Raw genomic sequence first — 20321 nt, 5'->3', positions numbered from 1 at the left:
GCTCTCTATATCTATATTAGGGTTTGATGTTGTGGTACGTAAATGGGTAATTTTGTATATGTAATATGGATTGTAATTTTTATCCAAATTAACCCATTAGAGATGGGTTTAATCCATTTTTTAATTTAAGACACATGTTAGTTTTTTTTCCGGACCACAAGAAACTTCATTCTTATATAACCTAAGGCAAGCATTGTCCAATTTTTATGCCATTCATGCCGCGCTAACCAAGATGCTCACTGTGTTGCACATCATGCTCTTCCTTTGCGCTGCTGCCTGCGACACACATACTGGTCAATCATATTATATATTATACAATATTTAGTACACAAACACATGCACAATACAAGCAGTTCTAGATTTCATACCACCAAGAAATTGATGAGAACACAACAACAGAAATACTAAGAAAAAGGAGGAAACAGGAGACATGCAGCATTTTATGACTCTAGCAATCTGTACGTAAAACTTCAAGCATCAGACCAGGTAACATCCAACAAGCCCCTCTCATCGCGAGGAACACCCAAGGCTTCCCAAACTGCATTCGAGGCATCAACGATATTATTAGCACGCGGAGGCTGAAAATCATTGCCGGACTGCATCACATCCCACAGTGGAGTCACACTTGTCAACTACCATAGCCTTTACACTTCGCCCATTACCACTTATGATGATTCTGTCGAGGCACCTTCTCCCGTTGTTGTACCATCCGGTCGATAGTTCCACAACTGGTGTGTTGTCAAAGTGAAACTTGTAGTCGCATTCCGATGGTCCTCCACCATCTCCACCTGTCTCCAAACTGTTGAGAGTAAGAACCGGCTTAGTGTGACTCGTCACACGTGGTGAACACATAATAGTATTGTAAAGTTTACCTTGCACACAGCACTCGGAGTCATTCTCCCGGTTGCATAGTCCAGGAGGAGGTTTCTTCCCCCAAAGTTTGCCACTTGGTCTGCAAACTTGAGCTTCAGCTTCTAGACAATGAGCAATATGAGCAGCACAGGTGCTCCAAAGCTGAAGTTCTTCATCGTGTCTCTCTACTTGTATTGTATTGTTTGGTGCCAAACAGGATCTCAAGTGTTGGGCTATATATAATACCTGCTGAGGGGCAATCTGGTCAATTAGAAGTAGCTTGCTGTTTCTTCGGGCGACCGTTGACGCCTTCAGCCAAATAACAGCTTTTGCTTCTTGACATAAATAATGATACAAAGACATAATTTGAAAAATTCATTAAGAATGTGTAGTATGACATTCAGTTTTGATCTGTTTCTTATTGGGCTTTACAATATTTACAATGACAAGAGGTCAAATATAATAATATTTTGGGAAAATATGGAGACAAAAATGTAGTCTTTATTATGTGCAAATTATATCCTAGAACGTGTCAGGCTGAAGATTATTTCTAATGTGCAAGTGAAGGCAATTTCACACTACTCAATATCCTATGCTGGGTTAAGTGCAAAAAATCTGCTTATATATATATAGACTTTGTGCAAAATTGGTTCTTACTTTTTAAAAATATGCACGCAAGTTTACAAAATTTAAAAAAAGTGCATAACCGGTCCCTCTGACAACTTTTTACAAAAAATGAAACTAAAAATCCCATTTTATCCTTTTGTTACCCATTTTGCCCCTCACTATTTGTGCATAAAAGCCCATCAGCATTTGTGCATAAAAGGACCCCCACCCCTAAACCCAATTCATCTCTCTCTCTCTCCATGTCTGCTTCAATTCTTTGGGCTGTAAGAATAGTTCCTCGATGTGAGATAGATATACACACACACACACACATATATATATAAGTATAAAATGGTGCATCTCCATTGTGTGTGTATTTAACTAAAGTCAGCCGCAAAAAAGAAGAAGATGGCCGTCGCGGAGAGATGGTAGTCGAAGAGAATGGCCGTCATAGAGGCCCTCATCGCCGTCGATCCAAGGATGGCCGTCGGTACGTTTGGAGCTCACCTGAATTGGGTCACCCAAGGCTTGCCGGAACCGTGTTCTGTACTCATCACCGGACTGATACAAAAGGAAGCTCGCCGGACTGTACACTGAATTCTTCACTCGTTTTGGGTTTTTAATGGTGTTCACCGGAGATAGAACTGAAACGCACCGGAAAGGACCTATTCACAATGATCACCTGAACTGATTGCTAAGCCATGGTCGCCAAAGCTCTGTAATCTCACCGGAGTTGATCTCTAAAATTTTCTATGTTCCTACCGGCGACCTAACCAAGAAGATGTGTTAAAATTTTGAGGAACAGTTGGCTGAATATGGTTGCTACAGGCTTAAAAGTTTTCATCCAAACACAATTTGAGCTTAAATCGAACTGATGCTAGAAAGAGCTTATAGAGAAAATCTTTACACAGAGACAAAAATCCAATTGTCAGTTATTGTTTTGACATACATCAAACCATGATTGGATGATGTTGGGCTTCAATTTTGATTCCTTTCATCTTCCTTATAAAATCCTCACATTTCTTGTTCAGTTCCTCTGCACTCAACAACCCAATTCCTTCTCCCTCTTCTTCCACATCATGAAACTCTACTTCATCTTCATCTTCATCTTGTGCAGTCAAGAGCCTATTTTCATCACACTTTGCCGTAACCGAAATTCCATTTTCACTTCCATGATCTTCTTCATCTTCCACAATAACAACTTCATTAACCAATGCTTTTGGTTCAGAAAATTTAGGCACTATTGATCGCCGATCTTCGCCGTCCTTCTTGATGTGTTTGCCATCAACATCACTACCCAGTTGAGGGTTAGTGATCAGACCAGAGCTGGTGATCAGAAAAACAAGAATTCCATTGCAGAGGAGGAATATGTAGTTCCTGTGAATGGTAAAGGAAACTGTTTGGATGGAAAATGAAGTAACATCATGATTGAAGGAATGGAGAAGGAAAGGAAGTGGTGAGTAGTAAGAAAACAGGAAGGAAAATAGTGAGAGTGAGAGTAGAATTGGGATGGCTTTCTTCAAGAACTGGAATTGGCTGAATTGGCTCACAATCGTGGAGGCGGAGGCTGAAATGATTTGCCCTAAAACCCATAGATTTGTCCTAATGATATATAGTGCGCACACACACACACACACACACACACATATATATATGACAAATTTATTTATATTTTAAAATATGAAAGGGCATGTTTGGTCTTAGATTTAATTAGATTCAGGTTTAGGTTATCTCAATTTTATACAATTTGAGGTTTATACTATCCTTCTGCCAAACAAATCCCATTTTATACAAATTTGGACAAAAAAGTAAGTTTTATATGGCCTGTGTTATAATCATTAATTTATTCAACTGAAGCGAGGGTATTATTGTCATTTTACACCACCAGGGACCCAATCGCACCAAATTGATAGTATATGGGGATTTTTTACCACACAGGAACTAATATGCACTATATCGATAGTAGAGGGGTTTTTTTTTCACTTAACCCATTCTATGTTCTTGAAATGCTCAAGTGAAAACCAGTGTATTATCAAAAATGAATTTAATGAGAATATATTATCGTCATTTTACACCACCAGGGGCCCATTCGCACCAAATTGATAGTATAGGGGGATTTTTTACCACACAGGAACTAATATGCACTATATCAGTAGTAGAGGGGTTTTTTTGCACTTAACCCATTCTATGTTCTTGAAATGCTCAAGTGAAAACCGGTGTATTATCAAAAATGAATTTAATGAGAATATGTGAAGGCCTTGTCAAACTTGATTAATAATCATAGGAGATCAAAAGTAACATACAAAATGAAATTTAAAGAATCATAGGATTCAGAGCATCCAATGCAAAATAATTAGATATTGTAAGTTCATTTATACTAATAAGTATATGATAAAGCATATAAAACATAGGAGCAATTCATTATCAACCTCTACATTTACAGAAAAAGGAATTGAGTTGAATAAAGTAACAAGATAAAATGACCAAAAGGCGTTTACGATAAAAATCAAGCAGACTGTTTCACCATTAAGCAGACTCTAAGAAGAAATCAAAGGATTTAAAATTTGGTTAGAATCAAATTTTCAAAATACATGATCAGATCGCAATTATGAAGGACATGACGAGCAGCTTTGAGCCCTATAAAATATTTGACCTTTATCTATAAATAATCAAGAAAAACATTCGGATTCTGAAACCAAATTCTGATCTAGGAAAATTATGGAGAATCATCTAGGAGTAATTAGTCATTCAAGCAGAAAAAAGAAATCACAAGAGAATTGAGAAAGGACGCTGAAATTGAGATCATTACACAATCAAAATACTTGCAAATAAGTCCTCAACAAGTTCACATACTATTTCCTATTCAATTGAACTCAATTCTTTGATTAATTGGAGCAATTCAAAATGATAATTTTAGTATTTAGAATGTCAGAAACTTAGTTGAAATTAACAGAGACACTAATAGTGCAATTCGAGAGTAATAGAATCGAATTTGCACATAAAAGAGTGCAGAAATTTGATGTCTGTGAGGACTTTGCTCAGTGCATGGTGCACACCTACAATAAACCACAAGTACAAAGAAAATAATTGAAATATTCATGGACATGGTAGTTGAAATGGGTGGGAGTGGGACACCACAATTATGTTTCTTTGAATCCCAACCATTTTTCTCATCCTGACCGAGCATCCAGTTTGAGCTTGCTTTGGTTCCTCTCATTCTCTATGGTCTATCAAAAACAAAAAATAGATTTCAGGTAATCAAGTGAGTATATGAGTGTGGGTGCGAGCGTGTTAAAAAACAAGACAACTCTGCCTCAAGAACAACCAAAACCCAGGAAGAGGAAAACAAAGAATGAAATAAGTTTTGGGTTTTTTTCTTTTCTTTTTTTTTTCAAATCAGATTTTTGAAACTCAAATTCAAGTCGATACGGACAATATAATAGATAGAGAAAAAGCTTTATTTGCAGAGAAGAGAAAAAAAGTTAACCGTTGGGAGAGAGGCCGTTTGTCTTCCTTCTGCTCGACGTGTACAATATTTACTTGCATGGTTTTCTATGATTGGCCGAGAGCATATATATATATATATAAAATGAGAAATGATAAGCCTTTCGATTACAATTGACTATTCATCCTCCGAATATAATGTGATTGGATGATATTAGAACTCTTAAAACAAAATCCCGTAAAGATTTCTTTCTTTTTGGCTCATTCCTAACCATATTGTACTCGGAGAATGAATCAGTAATTGAAGTCGGAAGACATATCACTTCTCATATAAAATATATAAGGTACTAGTCAGGAGCACCTAATAATTTCTCACCTTAAAAAAAAAGGGCATTTATGTAATTTGAAGAACTTAACATCCCCACTTTCTCTTCGATGTTTTTCCACGCTTTAATCTGAACCTGAACCAGGTCGCCGCCCGAACTTGCCGTCGCCAAGCCGAGACCGTACTCTCTGCCGCCTCCGAGCGCCAGAACTTCGCTATGGGGTTGTCCCCGTCGTCTATGGAATTATCGCCGGAATATAACTTAGTTACTTCAGCTATGGGGTTTTTGATGGCGGTGGTTTTGGGGGTGGGAATGATGCTGGTGGTTTTGGGGGTGAGGACGGTGGTGGTGGCGCCACAGGTTGTGGCAGTATTGTTGGTGATTCATTCGCCGAAATACACTGTTGGTGGTGGTTATATGGGTGGGGATGGTGGTAGTTGTTTTGGGGTAAGTATGGTGGTGGCGCCGGCGCCGCGGTTGTGGTATTGGTGAAAAGATACACATTTACATTCGGAAAAAAACAAGAGGCACATTGGTCTGACATTAAACAAGAGACACCTTTATTATTAGAGGATTATAAGGGCTAGTTTGGCATTTTGCATTTTTTGCTCAGGTCTTGTAGGAAACAAAGAAACACTGAACGTATTTGGTAATGTTTGCTATTTGAATAGTATTAAAGTGCTTCCGAAAAAGAGATCAAACCCCGCAGTATAAAATGCTTTTGGTTGCTTGCTCTCTCACTATTGCAAAAAGCATTGCTCTCAGGGAAAAAAAAATAAACAAAAAATAAATAAATAAACAAAAACTTTAAAATGACATTTTAACTGGCAACACTTTTTTACCAAATATGCTTTCATGTTTTTGTTTCCAAAAATCTTATAACAAATTTAAGTTACCAAATAAGCTTCAGAATAATGTTAAACATACTCTGAAGTAAAAACATTTCTGCTTTTGTTTAAAGCAAAAGTCGTTGCCAAACTGACTCTAATGATCGAGGCCATGTTTTTTTTTTTTTAATTTTTTATTTTAACATCTTGTTCATGATGGGGAGATATATATATATATATATATATATATATATTTGGCAAATTAAGGGAAAGAAGGACTCGAAAACGCTTTACCAATTAGGTAACTGGATAATGCCTGTGGAAAATATATGGAATGAATATGTCAACTCTCACTGCTTACTACCTAAGTATCGGTCTGAAAAGAAGTGCGACCGGTTAGACTTGTCCAGATATGTGTCACCCTAAATATAAAATGTCATGTACTAATTGATGTTCCATCCAATCTATCCAATCAAACGGTACGAGGCACATGCAATTCAGTTTTGACAATCAAGATGCAAGATAAATCAAAAGTTACACCTTGGTAATCAAATTTTGAATTCGAAATTTGCGGATTACAATATATTGCCTATTTGAACTTCACAATACAATACATTATTAAACAAAAAGCATATGCACAGCACAAGTAGTTCTAGATCTCATAATACCACCAAGAAATGGAAACACAACAACAGAGATGCTAGGAAATGGAGGAAAACAGGAGACAACATTTTATAATACAATCAATCTATAAAACTTAAGCATCAGACCAGGTAATATCCAACCAGCCCCACTCCTCCAGAGGAACACCCAAGGCTTTCCAAACTGCTTTTGAGGCATCAACAATATTATTAGCACATGGAGGCTGATAATCGTGGACTTTATCACATCCCATGGTGGAGTCACACTCGTCAACTACCATAGCCTTTACACTTCGCCAATTACCACTTATGGTGATGTTGTTGAGGCACCTTCCCCCTTTCTTGTACCATCCGGTCGATAGCGCCACGACTGGTTTGTCATCAGAGTGGTACTTCTTGTCACATTCCGATGGTCCTCCACCATCTCCACCCTTCTGGAAACTGTTGAGAGTAAGAACTGCCTTAGTGTTACTTGACACACGTGGTGAGCACGTATAAGTAGTGTAAAGTTTGCCTTGCACACAGCAGTCAGAGTCATTCTCCTGGTTGCATTCACCAGGAGGAGGTTTTATACCTTTAATTTTGCCACTTGGTCTGCAGACTTGAGCTTCAGCTCCTAGACAATGTGTAACAAGGACAATGAGCAGTATGAGCACAGATGCTCCTAAGCTGAAGTTCTTCATGATCTGTGTGTGTGTGTGTGTGTGTTTGCATTGTATTGCTTGATGCCAAGCAGGATCATAAGTGGTAGGCTTTATATAAGATCTCCCGGGTTGTTATGCCAGTGGAATTTGCAGGAAAAGGACAATAAAGATTTCAAAGTGTGGGAAGATCAGCTTGCTGTTTTCTTAGACAAATGTTGATGAATTTGGCCAAAATAATAGCAATTGCCTCTTGAATGGACTAATGATTCAAAACCATAGTTTTAACTTATCAGTTATAATATAGTGGAGTAATGTATATCTAGAGTTGTAGAATTTTGATCTGTTTTTTGCTTTGGGGTGATAATATCCACAGTGACAAGAGTTGAGTTGAATATTTTTTGGAACACATACAGACAAAGTTGTAGTCTCAATTATGTGTAAATTACTTATATGAGGATGGATGAAGAAGGGTGCACTAGCTGAAAATTAGTTGTTCAGTTTATGTAAAACGGGAAATAAAGCACAGTGACGAGACTCTCACCATTGTGTGATTTACGGAGGGTCGGATGTATGCAATCTTACCTCCGCGTGAAGAGGCCGTTTCTATTTCTGCTGCTCATTTGTAATTGCTAAAACTAGAACTCTTTATGTCCAAGAGTGAAATAGATGAGAAGATGTAAGGACTATATGACTTGATTATTGATCATAACCTACAAATCGAATTTCAACAATGATAGGATTATGAGCATTCCATCCATGAAAGATTAATTCTTGTATAATATTTTTTACTAAAAAATGAGTGTCTTTGAATTTCCATTAAACATTTTTCTGTGACAGGCAAATTCAGCCTTAATGACCATTATTTTGGCCATTTTTGTTCCTTCAAATTTGTTTAGATTAATTCAAGGCCAACAAAGAGAACATTTTATTATGTAGTACAATACGAACAAGTAGAAGATGTATCAGAAATGCTATTTCAGAACACATTTTATAAAAACTTCTTTATGTTATCAGAGCCTTCCTCATAGACTACAATAACATTCCAGTCAACTATTCCAGTTCTTTAACTGTTTGTATTTTTAGATGATGAATATTTACAATTTGAAATTCTGATTCCAGTTAACCACATTATGCAGATTCACAAGAAGAAATGAAATGCAAATAATTTAATCATTATATTGAGGGCTAAAATCTGAAAACCCCCCTCTTGTTTACAAAAACTATCTACTAACCTCTCAGAAATTATCATAAAACCCCTCAATGTTTTAAAAAGTCTATCATAATGACCCCTCCCGTTAATTTTCCGTCACAAACTAACAGATCAGATCACATGATTGTCACGTGCCACAATATTTCATTTGAATATAACCATACTACCCTTTAACCACTTAATGACTAAACTGCCCCTACCTAAGTCTAAAGAATCTCTCCTCTCTTCAACAACGTCACTCCATGTTTTCCGGCGTGTTTCAGCAGTGGCCAACGTGAGTCCAAACAAGTCCGATCCACTCCTTTTCCAGATGAAACAAAGACCCAACATATTGCTTTATCTGTTGGAAAAAAAAATCTCGAATAAATGGAATAAGAGGGGTGAATTATTATTATTATTATTTTTATTTGTTCTTTTTTAGGTTAAAGTCAGAACTCAAAAGTTAGATGGGGCGTTTGCCACAATAAACCCTAGCAGCTTCAACCCAAAAAAAAGTTACTAGCTTCTCTTGCTTCCCCAAATCCTCAGCTCTTCTTTAGTGTCTGGTTCATCAATGGCGGGTGGTAAGATCAAGAAGGAGAAGTCTCGCCGTGGAGTGTTGGCACCGTTGAACCCACACTACCAGGGAGGCATACCCTTCCACAAATCGAAGGGACAACACATTCTCAGGAACCCTTTGCTCATCGACACCATCGTCGAGAAATCCAGTTCAATTGCCCTATTCCGTCCAAGAAACCCTAGGGCAATTATCCTATGTCATGCCGTTGATGTTGCTATTTATTGTTAATTGGCTTTTTCGTTTGCAGATAATGGAGGATATGTTGCTATATGTGTGTGAATATATGTGTATATATAATTCCTATATACTAGTAATTACTATAATTATAGTAATTATAATTATATAAATATAATTATTAAAAATACTATAATTATATATAAATATATATAATTACTATAATTATATTTAAATAAATATTAATATACTATCAAGGGCATTCTTGTCATTTTGCAGGAACTTAACGGTTCTTTGACGGAATGAGAGTAATGTGATAGTTTATGTTATATTAAGAGATTTTTTAATATTCGAGGGAGTTAGTAGATAATTTCGATGAACAACAAGGGTTTTTCAAATTTTAGCCCTCTTATCGATGAACACAATGATGATAGCTACTTGAGGGACTACGCAGTTTTCTTTCTTTCTGGTGAGACTAGCCATTATTCGCTTACTGATTCAAAATGACACACTTAGTCACTTACAGTCTAAAAGGCCACTGAAACCAAGAATGATTGAAAGTTGTTTCTTTTCACCAAAATTTGAATGGTTTGATCCATATGAAGTACTGTTGTAAACATCTTACAGAGTCATTTAAGACCAAGTTCTGGTCTTGAAAGTCATATATTTGACCTGTCAAGCATTGTACACCTATATCCGAAAGTTTTGCTCGTGTTTCATAATATCTGAAATTTTACAACATTTTTATTTAAAACACCAAGAATACATACAATACAAGATACATAATTTAGGATTTCATACCACAATGAACTGATACAATGAAAACATCTATCAGAAAGAAGAAAAAAAAGTGGGTGGGGGAAGACATAAAAAGTAGACAAGATTTTAGAACACAAGTAATAGGTTAGGTTAATTTCAAGCATCAGACCAAGTGATATCCAACTCGCCCCAGTTATCGGAGGGCACACCTAAGGCTTCCCACACAGCTTTTGAGGCATCAACAATATTATTGTTGCATGGAGGCTGATAATCATGGTCTTCATCGCATCCCATTGTGGAGTCACACTCATCAACAACCATAGCGTTTACACTCCGTCCATTAGCACTTATGGTGATGTTGTTGAGACACCTTCCCCCTTTGTTGTACCATCCGGTTGACAGTGCCACGACTGGCGTGTTATCTGGGTGGTACTTATTATCACACTCTGATGGTCCTCCACCATCTCCACCCTGCTGGAAACTGTTAATAGTAAGAACCGCCTTAGTGTTACTTGACACACCTGGTGAACACTTGTAAGTGGTGTAAAGTTTGCCCTGCACACAGCACTCCGAGTCATTCTCCTGGTTGCATTGTCCAGGAGGAGGTTTTATACCTCTAATTTTGCCACTTGGTCTGCAGACTTGAGCTTCAGCTTCTAGACAATGTGTAACAAGGACAATGAGCAATACGAGCACAGGTGCTCCTAAGCTGAAGTTCTTCATGATCTGTCTCTCTGTGATTGTGTGTGTGTAATTCTTGATGCTAAGTGGTATCACTAGTGATGGCTATATATAGGGGTTGCTTTTTCAAATTGCCTGTGCTTTCTACAAAATTATGGTTCAACCTTGGATACGTGGTCAATTTTAATTAGAATATTGGTCTTTTGGATGGGCAGTTTGGTTGTTTTGGATGGGCAGTTCAGTTGTTTAGGATGAAACTTGGAATTATTTTATTGGAACTCGCAGGAAATGGACAAAATAGACTTCAATTTGCAAGTAGCAAGATATGTTCTATGGGCTGATAAGTTAAAATATTATTCAAGATCTCAATACTTTGTTCAACTGTCTTAGAAGTTTCATACATACTTCAAAAATGATAACTTGTCTCTGACATTTTGCCAATTCATTAGCCTCCTCACCTACTTTGTAGTCATTCCTCCACTTCACAATTTCCTCATCTTCTTGTAATTTGGCATATATAATTAAACACAAACACACACACACACACACACACATGTACAAATTGTATTTTTAACACACACATATATACATTGTATTTATAATCCAAAATGACAAGTACTCGAAAATCCTTCTTTTACATATTGGACTGTAGTAGTAGTAAACTCAATTGTAAATGTCAAGGTCATTGCAGAGCATTTAGTTCTTCCAGTGTAAAGGATTATTAGAGTTCGAGTTGGAATCAGAACCTGGATTTCTACAAGCTTGTCACTTCATCTTTCATTATATTCGAAGGAAACACTTAATAGAATTATATTATAGGAATAGTTACACTGAAGAACGATAAGGAAGAGTAAGTTGATCTGGGAGTAATTCTTCAATTTTCAGTGAAGGAAATCCTTAAACTGAAGCAACAATCTCTATGGTCAGAAGTAATTTTGGTAATAACATATAATGAACCTATCAGTATTGATCCTTCATGTCTACTGATCATTGTTTGAATTGTGAAGCTTCAGTACTTAACTGCTAAATGTGTAGTCTGCGAGAACATGTATATGTGACATTATCAAAATCCTTAATGACTACTGATCATAAGTCACCCATTAAAGACGTCAACCTTGTATTTGCAAGGAGGACTAGGTACCACTTGGACTAAACCCTTTGGTGGCCTCCTCTCTATCTTGTTCCCATTCCCTCAGCTCAGGCAATTCAGTTAAAAAGAGAGCCCTCTGCACCATCTTACTACTACTATGAAGGAATTTGATGCCAGCAAGCAATCACCATTGTAGTTTTTGGGGATAAGGGTTCCAAACTTAGACATAGTTTTTCTTCTAATGGTATTTTGACCTAGAAAACAGCCCTTGACCATCTCGTGCAGACATCTAAGTTCTCTTTTTTCACTTACCTTGTCACAAATCTCATACAGTATCCTTATTTCGGAATTTATGGCTAAGTTGAGAGCTACTAGTCAATATTTAGGGTATGTGTTAACTTGTGCCGTAAATCAATCTGTCATTGAGGAATCATAGTTAGGATAACAAGGACTCTCAAGAAATTATATACTTGCAATAAGCAGTTAGAAGTAGTTTTTTACAATTAATTCAAGTATCCAATAATGCCAAAACATCATACAAGACTACAAATACCTCCAATCTACTCACTAACACTTTGACACCCAATAGTAACTAATTTTAAGCATACAAGTATAGATCCAAATTAATTTGTACGACACTAGTTTATAAAGTACATGGAAGATTGAAACTATTCCTAAAACTAGCAACCTGTTCTTAGTAATTCTATAGCCATATTATGCAACTCGATGCATCATGTACAACTGTCCGTACAATTATTTGATGTGTCAATAGCCATTTCTTCTTTGACAATAACAAAATCCTTCTTATATGTTAAAGTTGTTTCTATCACATATATTTTTCTTACATCTATTGCTTTCTCCATTCTGTCTTTCATTCTTGCATCTTACAGGTTATAAAGTATAAACGGAATGCAAGATCAGGAGGTAGAGGTGTTGAGCTTTTGTATTTTTTAAATGTTTAGGGAATATAACAAATTATAATTTAGTAAATAAATTGGGAAATCTTCAGACATTTATAATCTGTATGTGAAATTATTGAATTAGTAAGTTATATGCAGCAAAATTTGTTCACGAGCTGTCTGCAAAGGAACATATGTTTAACGTGTATGATTAAACACAGTGAAAAAGCTTAAAGTATTATTTACTGACAAAAAAAAAAAAATAAGCAAGGACTAGAAATATATGGAGATTATAAATATATGCCATGTATGGAAACATAAGGAATATTACATGATCAGGGTGGAATTCACTTTTGTTCTATTCATTTTATCATAAAAGGGGAAATAATACAATAAATTAACATGAAAAGCATCCATTTGCATTTAACTGAGCCTGTTTCCAGAAGGTATTTCAGTTGCTTAACAATAGTTGTGTTAATTGGACCAAGTACATAATAATTCATATGAAAACTATACATAACAATAATGTTAAGCATATTAACATATCTCAATTAGAACTTATCAAAAAATATATATATCTCAATTAGGGGATCTGGTATACCTCCGCAATGTGTACTTATATACTAGTTCTGCTATCATTGGGAGTATCTGCACATAATAAAAAGGCCATAATAGGACACAAGTCACGAAATATTCTGATTCATGCCATGCCACACCATGCCCGACCTGATAAAAAAACATGAACATGAGAAAGATGTACGATGTGGAATGATTTCATCAACTAGAATTCGAATAAATCACACCCATACATACATACATACATACCTCATGTCCTAGAAAAGTTGCTATCTCTGCATCTGAATTGCAAAAGTCAAGCATCCCTGTATAAATAACAATCTTCCCGTTATAGAGGTAAAGATCATTTATCTCAGAAGATTCCACCACCAGCACTTCCCAATTCAATCCTTCCAAATGCCTAGTCCCTGATTTTATCATACATTTCTGATCTGGCCTCTTTTGGCAATCCTGGTCTATCCTCGATATAAGTAAAGTGTCTTCAGATCCATACCTTGAAACATTGCAGTCATTTTAATAAGTAAACCAGTGAGCATTCCTTGAACTATGTCTCTCAATATGGACTGCACACGAACACATTGTGGGTGTGTTGGAGGAAGTATTCTCCCTTGGTATTCCTTCTCCTTAATCTTCCAGTGCCATCCTATAAATCCATCCAATTTGTCAGGGGGATATGGCCATATGGATTCGATTCAAGAATGGACCTCTCTCCAAACTGGCAAACAGTATAGTAAGTATGATAGAGATGCGTATAAAATTGTGGGGTCGAAGCCATTGCCACTATGATGTTCTACCTATGCAAACTTGAAAAGGGTAGCGATTTGTATGGCAAAATCTTCTTGCACAAGCAGCACAACCAAAAGATACTGATTAATATGTTTGAGTCCATAAATATAAGAACTTGCATTCATGGGACTGATAGCATTCTCAACCAGATACTGATGAGAGTGAGACACAAACTTGTTCCAACATAGAGTTGAGTAAGAATTTAACTGAACAAGTCTTGATTTCAGGCAAGAGAAACCCATAACTTTGATAATGGAAACCTATACAATAATTCTTCTAACAATGAAAAAAGAAGAACAATGTTGTTCAATAAACAGAGTATAAGATAGTATAGTATAGAAGATTGAAATCGTGTGTATGGGCTCGCACGCACACACAAGTAAAAATATGCTTGTTAAAAAAGACACCCTGCTTCTAGAACACCCAAAATCCAGGAAAATAAAAAAATAAAAAATAAAAAAAAAACCGTATAATTTCTTCTCCTATTCCTATTGTGTTTCTTGGTTTGATTGATTGGGCATTTATGTAATTTTATGAACATGACCTCACCCAACTTTCCTCTCTGTTTTTCCACGCTCTCCTAAATCTGAACCAGAACCAGGCCACCGACCGAACTTGCGGTCGCCAAGCCCTTATTTATTCACTTATTGATTCAAAATGACACACTTAGCAGTCTCAACGACCTCTGAAACCAAGAATGACTGAAAGTTGTCTCTTTGACACCAAAATTTGAATGGTTTGATCCATATGAAGTACTGTTGTAAACATCTTACAGAGTTATTTAAGACCAAGGTCTGGTCTTGAAAGTTATATATTTGAGACGTATTGTAAACTTAGACGCAAAAGTTTCTGTTCGTGTTTCATAATATCTGAAATTTTACAACATTGTCTTTTTAAACACCAAGAATGCATACAAATACAAGATACATAATTTAGGATTTCATACCACAATGAACTAATAACAACATAAACATCTATCAAAAAAAAAAAAAAAAAAAAAACTTTTTGGAGATGGAGAAAGACACAGAAGGTAGACAAGTAATAGGTTAATTTCAAGCATCAGACCAAGTGATATCCAACTCGCCCCAGTTATCGGAGGGCACACCTAAGGCTTCCCACACAGCTTTTGAGGCATCAACAATATTATTGTTGCATGGAGGCTGATAATCATGGTCTTCATCGCATCCCATTGTGGAGTCACACTCATCAACAACCATAGCGTTTACACTCCGTCCATTAGCACTTATGGTGATGTTGTTGAGACACCTTCCCCCTTTGTTGTACCATCCGGTTGACAGTGCCACGACTGGCGTGTTATCTGGGTGGTACTTATTATCACACTCTGATGGTCCTCCACCATCTCCACCCTGCTGGAAACTGTTAATAGTAAGAACCGCCTTAGTGTTACTTGACACACCTGGTGAACACTTGTAAGTGGTGTAAAGTTTGCCCTGCACACAGCACTCCGAGTCATTCTCCTGGTTGCATTGTCCAGGAGGAGGTTTTATACCTCTAATTTTGCCACTTGGTCTGCAGACTTGAGCTTCAGCTTCTAGACAATGTGTAACAAGGACAATGAGCAATACGTGCACAGGTGCTCCTAAGCTGAAGTTCTTCATGATCTGTCTCTCTGTGATTGTGTGTGTGTGTGTGTGTGCGTGTGTAATTCTTGATGCTAAGAGGTATCACTAGTGATGGCTATATATAGGGGTTGCTTTTTCAAATTGCCTGTGCTTTCTACAAAATTATGGTTCAACCTTGGATAAGTGGTCGATTTTAATAAGAATATAGGTCTTTTGGATGGACAGTTTGGTTGTTTGGGATGAAACTTGAAATTATTTTATTGGAACTTGCAGGAAATGGACAAAATAGACTTCAATTTGCAAGTAGCAAGATATGTTCTATGGGCTGATAAGTTAAAATATTATTCAAGATCTCAATACTTAGTTCAACTGTTCTTAGAAGTTTCATATATACTTCCAAAATAACAAATTGTCTCACATTTTTGCAATTATTAGCCTCCTACCCTTACTTTGTAGTCATTCCACCACTTCACAATTTCCTCATCATCTTGTAATCTGGCATATATAATTAAATATACAGACATATATATACACACACACACACATTGTATTTTTAACACACACACATACATTGTATTTACAATCGAAAATGACAAGTTCTTGAAAATCCTTCTGAAACGTATTGGACTGGAGTAGTAGTAGCCTGAATTGTAAATGTCAAGGTCATTGCAGAGCATTTAGTTCTTCTACTGTAAATGAATATTAGAATTTGAGTTGGAATCAGAACCTGGATTTCTACAAGCTTGTCACTTCCTCTTTCATTATATTCAAAGTAAAACTTACTAGGATTATATTATAGGAATAGTTACACTGAAGATCGATGAGGAAGGGTAAGTTGATCTGGGAGTAATTCTTCAATTTTCAGTGAAGGGAATCCTTAAACTGAAGCAAGAATCTCTATGGTCATAAGTAATTTTGGTAAGAACATATAATGAACCTATCAGTATTGATCCTTCATGTCTACTGATCATTGTTTGACTTGTGAAGCTTCAGTACCTAACTGCTAAATGTGTAGCCTGCAAGAACATGTATACGTGACATTATCAAAATCCTTAATGTCTACTGATCATAAGTCACACACACACACGGCGCCCCCATATTGTCCTATTAAATTCCTCAGCCTTGTATTTGCAAGGAGGACTAGGTACCACTTGGACTAAGCCCTTTGGTGGCTTCTCTCTCTATCTTGTTCCCATTCCTCAGCTCAGGCAATTCAGTTAAAAAGAGAGCCCTCTGCACAATCGTTTGATGCCAGCAAGCAATCACCATTGTAATTTTTGGGGAGAAGGGTTCCAAACTTGGACACCGTTTTTCTTCTAATGGTATTTTGACCCAGAAAACAGCCCTTAACCATCTCGTGCAGGCATCTAAGTTCTCTTTTTTCACTTACGTTGTCACTAATCTCAGAATTTATGGCTAAGTTGAGAGCTACTAGTCAATATATTCTGCAAATTATTGGCAAAACTATTAATTTGCATGAATAATATGCAAAAGGACAAGGAGGTAAATTGTTTATATCTTGCTAAGTTGTTGAGAGTGAGTATAACTATAGAACAGAACTGAAACAAGGATCCATTAAGTATTCAGACAATAAATTCAATTATCCAAGAATACCAGCATCATAAAAGACTACAAATACCTTCAATCTACTCACTAACACTGTGACATCCAATATTACCTAATTTTGTGCATACATATATAAAATATCCAAAATAATTTGTTTGGGACTACTTTATAAAGTTCATGAAAAATTGCACCTAAGATTGAAACTATTCCAAAAATTGGCTGCCTGTTCTTAGTTATTCTATAATTATACCATACAACTGTGGAAGCATCATGTACAACGGTCTGTAGAATAATCTATCACCTTCGTTTATCATTAAAAAAAGTTAGGCATTTATGTAATTTTAAGAACTTAACCTCGCCCAACTTTCCTCTCTGTTTTTCCACGCTCTCCCAAATCTGAACCGAGCTTGCCGTCGCCAAACCTGCCGCCGCCAAGCGCGAGAACTTCGGCTATGGGGTTGTCACCGTCGTTTTTGGACTTCCTTCTCCGGAATACCACCAAGTCACCGTCGGCTATGGGGTTTTGAGGGTAAGGATAGTGGTGGTGGCACCACAACCTGTGGCGGCGTTGGCGGTGGTTCATTCGCCGGAATTCACTGTCAATGGTGGCGGCCGTGGTGGCGGCGAGGCCGATTGTTGTGGAGGTATTATTGTTGGTGTGATGGTGAAAAGAAACACATTGATCTGACATTGTAAACTGACTAAAATAACCCTCATCAATCATCAACTAGGCCATATTTGTCTCTTAAAAATTAGTAAGGGAAATAAAATATTTTTACTTTTCAAGCCAATATTACAATACGACGTAGGCTCCGTTTGCTGGGCTTTCTGGGACTCCAAAACGTACTTCTGTTGAAAAAAATCTCCTTATGATTAGAACCAAGTTGTGGGCTATATTTACAGTATTGGAAAGATAATTATTTTTGCTTTAGTGAATTTTTCATCTAATACTTTTGGAATGTGTTGTATTGTAATATAGACCTAAAATTTAATAATTTTAACAAATGAGAAAGCTAATATTAACAAACGTTAGAAGAAGAGTTCCAAGTTTAATTTGTCCTACAAACTTTCTTTCGAGTCTAGTAGTCTTGTAAAATATTGTTTGCCAAATGCCAATCATATCATAGTATATATTTTAAGGAACGTCTCATTCATATTTAATATTAAGTGAACATCACAGTACAATACATCAGTAAAACAAAAAAGCATATGCAGAATACAAGTAGTTCTAGAATCTCATAAAACCACCAAGAAAAGGAGAAAACAGGAGACCAATCCGTCAAACTCAAGCATCAGACCAGGTAATATCCAACCAGCCCCACTCATCCTGAGGAACACCCAAGGCTTCCCAAACTGCTTTTGAGGCATCAACAATGTTATTAGCACATGGAGGCTGATAATCGTGGACTTTATCACATCCCATGGTGGAGTCGCACTCGTCAACTACCATAGCCTTTACACTTCGCCCATTACCACTTATGGTGATGTTGTTGAGGCACCTTCCTCCTTTCTTGTACCATCCAGTTGATAGCGCCACCACTGGTTTGTCATCAGGGTGGTACTTCTTATCACATTCCGATGGTCCTCCACCATCTCCACCCTTTTGGAAACTGTTGAGGGTAAGAACCGCCTTAGTGTTACTCGACACACGCGGTGAGCACGTGTAAGTAGTGTAAAATTTGCCTCGCACGCAGCAGTCGGAGTCATTCTCCTGGTTGCATTCACCAGGAGGAGGTTTTATACCCTTAATTTTGCCACTTGGTCTGCACACTTGAGCTTCAGTTCCTAGACAATGTGCAACAAGGACAATGAGCAACATGAGCACAGGTGCTCCTAAGCTGAAGTTCTTCATGATGTGTGTGTGTGTTTGTATTGTATTGCTTGATGCCAAGCAGGATCATTAGTGGTAGGCTTTATATAAGATATCATGAGTTGTTATGCCAGTAGAATTTGCAGGAAATGGACAATAAAGATTTCAAACTACGGAAAAGCAAATTGATGTTTTCTTAGACAGATGTTGATGCATTTGGCCAAAATAATAGCTACTGCCTCTTGAATTAATTAACTAATGATTCGAAGCCATAGTTTTAACTTACATATAATAGTACAGAGTTATGTATATCTAGAGTTGTAGAATTTTGATCTGTTTTTTGCTTTGGGTGATAATATCCACAATGACAAGAGTTGAGTAGAATATTTTTTTGGAACGCAGAGAGACAAAGTTGCAGTCTCAATTATGTGCAAATTACTTTTATGAGGATGGATGAAGAAGGGTGCACTAGCTAAAAATGTAATGACTATATTTTGTATAGCATTTTACTAAAGAATGAGTGTCTTTGAATATCCATTAAACATTTTTCTGTGACAAGTAAATTCAGCCTTAATGACCATTATTTTGAGCCTCATTTTGGCTTTTTTTTTTTTTTTTTTTCTTTTTTCTTTTTTCCTTTAATTAGTTTAGATCAATTCAAGGCCAACAAGGAGAACATTTACTTAGCAAAGTTTTCACTAATTTAAGCATAACAAGAGATTCATTTTTTATAATGGGAAAGGTGAAATTCTCACAAGCAATCACAACATTATAATAACCACTTTTGATGCAAGTTTTATGCACAATGTTCCAAACACCTTTCTATATTCACAAACTTAAATAATTATGTAGTACAATACTAAGTGAAGATGTATCAGAAATGTAATTTTAGAACACATTTTATATAGCTCCTATTTTTTCTTCCTTCCCCCACGGCGAACCTTAGATTGATGCTTCATGGGACACCAAGGCCAACTGACTTTCCACTTGAGCCAACCCCTTGGGTGTCATTTTATATAACTAATTTATGTTATCAGACCCTTCCTCACAGATACAGTAACATTCCAGTCAACTATTCCAGTTCTTATTGCTTGCCTGGACTATATTGAGATTAGTAGTATATTTTCTGTAGCTCCTAGCATCCTAATTGGGACTTTGCAATTTTCTTTCTTTCTGGTGGGACTAGCCATGCCCTTGTTTATTCACTTATTCACGCAAAATGACACAATTAGCAGTTTAAAGGACCTCTGAAACCAAGAATCATTGAAAGTTGTTTCTTCCAGAGTCA

At 36.7% G+C, this 20321-nt stretch overlaps 2 protein-coding genes and 1 pseudogene across 3 annotated transcripts; all 3 read right to left on the bottom strand.

The window, feature by feature from the left end:
• Positions 1–470: 470 nt before the first annotated feature.
• On the bottom strand, positions 471–7379 carry LOC132279654 (uncharacterized; annotated as a pseudogene).
• Positions 7380–9986: 2607 nt separating this feature from the next.
• Positions 9987–18033, bottom strand: LOC132276641 (kiwellin-1-like). 2 transcript variants are annotated; one of them, XM_059778166.1, is made up of 4 exons: positions 17578–18006; positions 13782–13931; positions 13538–13593; positions 10766–13438 (listed from the first exon to the last, which is right to left on the bottom strand). In XM_059778166.1, the coding sequence occupies exons 1-4, from the start codon at positions 17945–17947 to the stop codon at positions 13292–13294; spliced, it is 723 nt and encodes a 240-aa protein (XP_059634149.1). In that variant the 5' UTR covers positions 17948–18006; the 3' UTR covers positions 10766–13291. The 2 variants fall into 2 exon arrangements, with proteins under 2 accessions (XP_059634150.1, XP_059634149.1); XM_059778167.1 differs by having other exon boundaries at positions 9987–13438; positions 13538–13931; positions 17578–18033.
• A 475-nt stretch (positions 18034–18508) lies between these two features.
• Positions 18509–19075, bottom strand: LOC132276643 (kiwellin-1-like). The gene has a single exon (XM_059778168.1). It carries the CDS (start codon positions 19073–19075, stop codon positions 18509–18511), a length of 567 nt encoding a protein of 188 aa, XP_059634151.1.
• Between the last annotated feature and the right edge of the window lie 1246 nt (positions 19076–20321).

The sequence above is a fragment of the Cornus florida genome, unplaced genomic scaffold (assembly GCF_030987335.1).
Source record: "Cornus florida cultivar Cherokee Brave unplaced genomic scaffold, ASM3098733v1 CherokeeBrave_3.0.0_Hap2_Chr10, whole genome shotgun sequence".
NCBI lineage: Eukaryota > Viridiplantae > Streptophyta > Magnoliopsida > Cornales > Cornaceae > Cornus > Cornus florida.
The sequence above is the reverse complement of the archived record's forward strand: the minus strand, read 5'-3'. Positions and strand labels throughout refer to the sequence as shown.

Excerpts from the sequence above, each read along its gene's own strand:
- LOC132276643 (XM_059778168.1), bottom strand. The coding sequence starts at position 19,075 with ATGAAGAACTTCAGCTTAGGAGCACCTGTGCTCATGTTGCTCATTGTC.
- LOC132276641 (XM_059778166.1), bottom strand. The coding sequence starts at position 17,947 with ATGATTGATGAGGGTTATTTTAGTCAGTTTACAATGTCAGATCAATGT. Across the intron at positions 13,594-13,781 it reads AATGACTGCAATGTTTCAAG|GGATGCTTGACTTTTGCAAT; the intron begins GTATGGATCTGA and ends TTATTTATACAG. Across the intron at positions 13,439-13,537 it reads CAACTTTTCTAGGACATGAG|GTCGGGCATGGTGTGGCATG; the intron begins GTATGTATGTAT and ends TTTTTTTATCAG.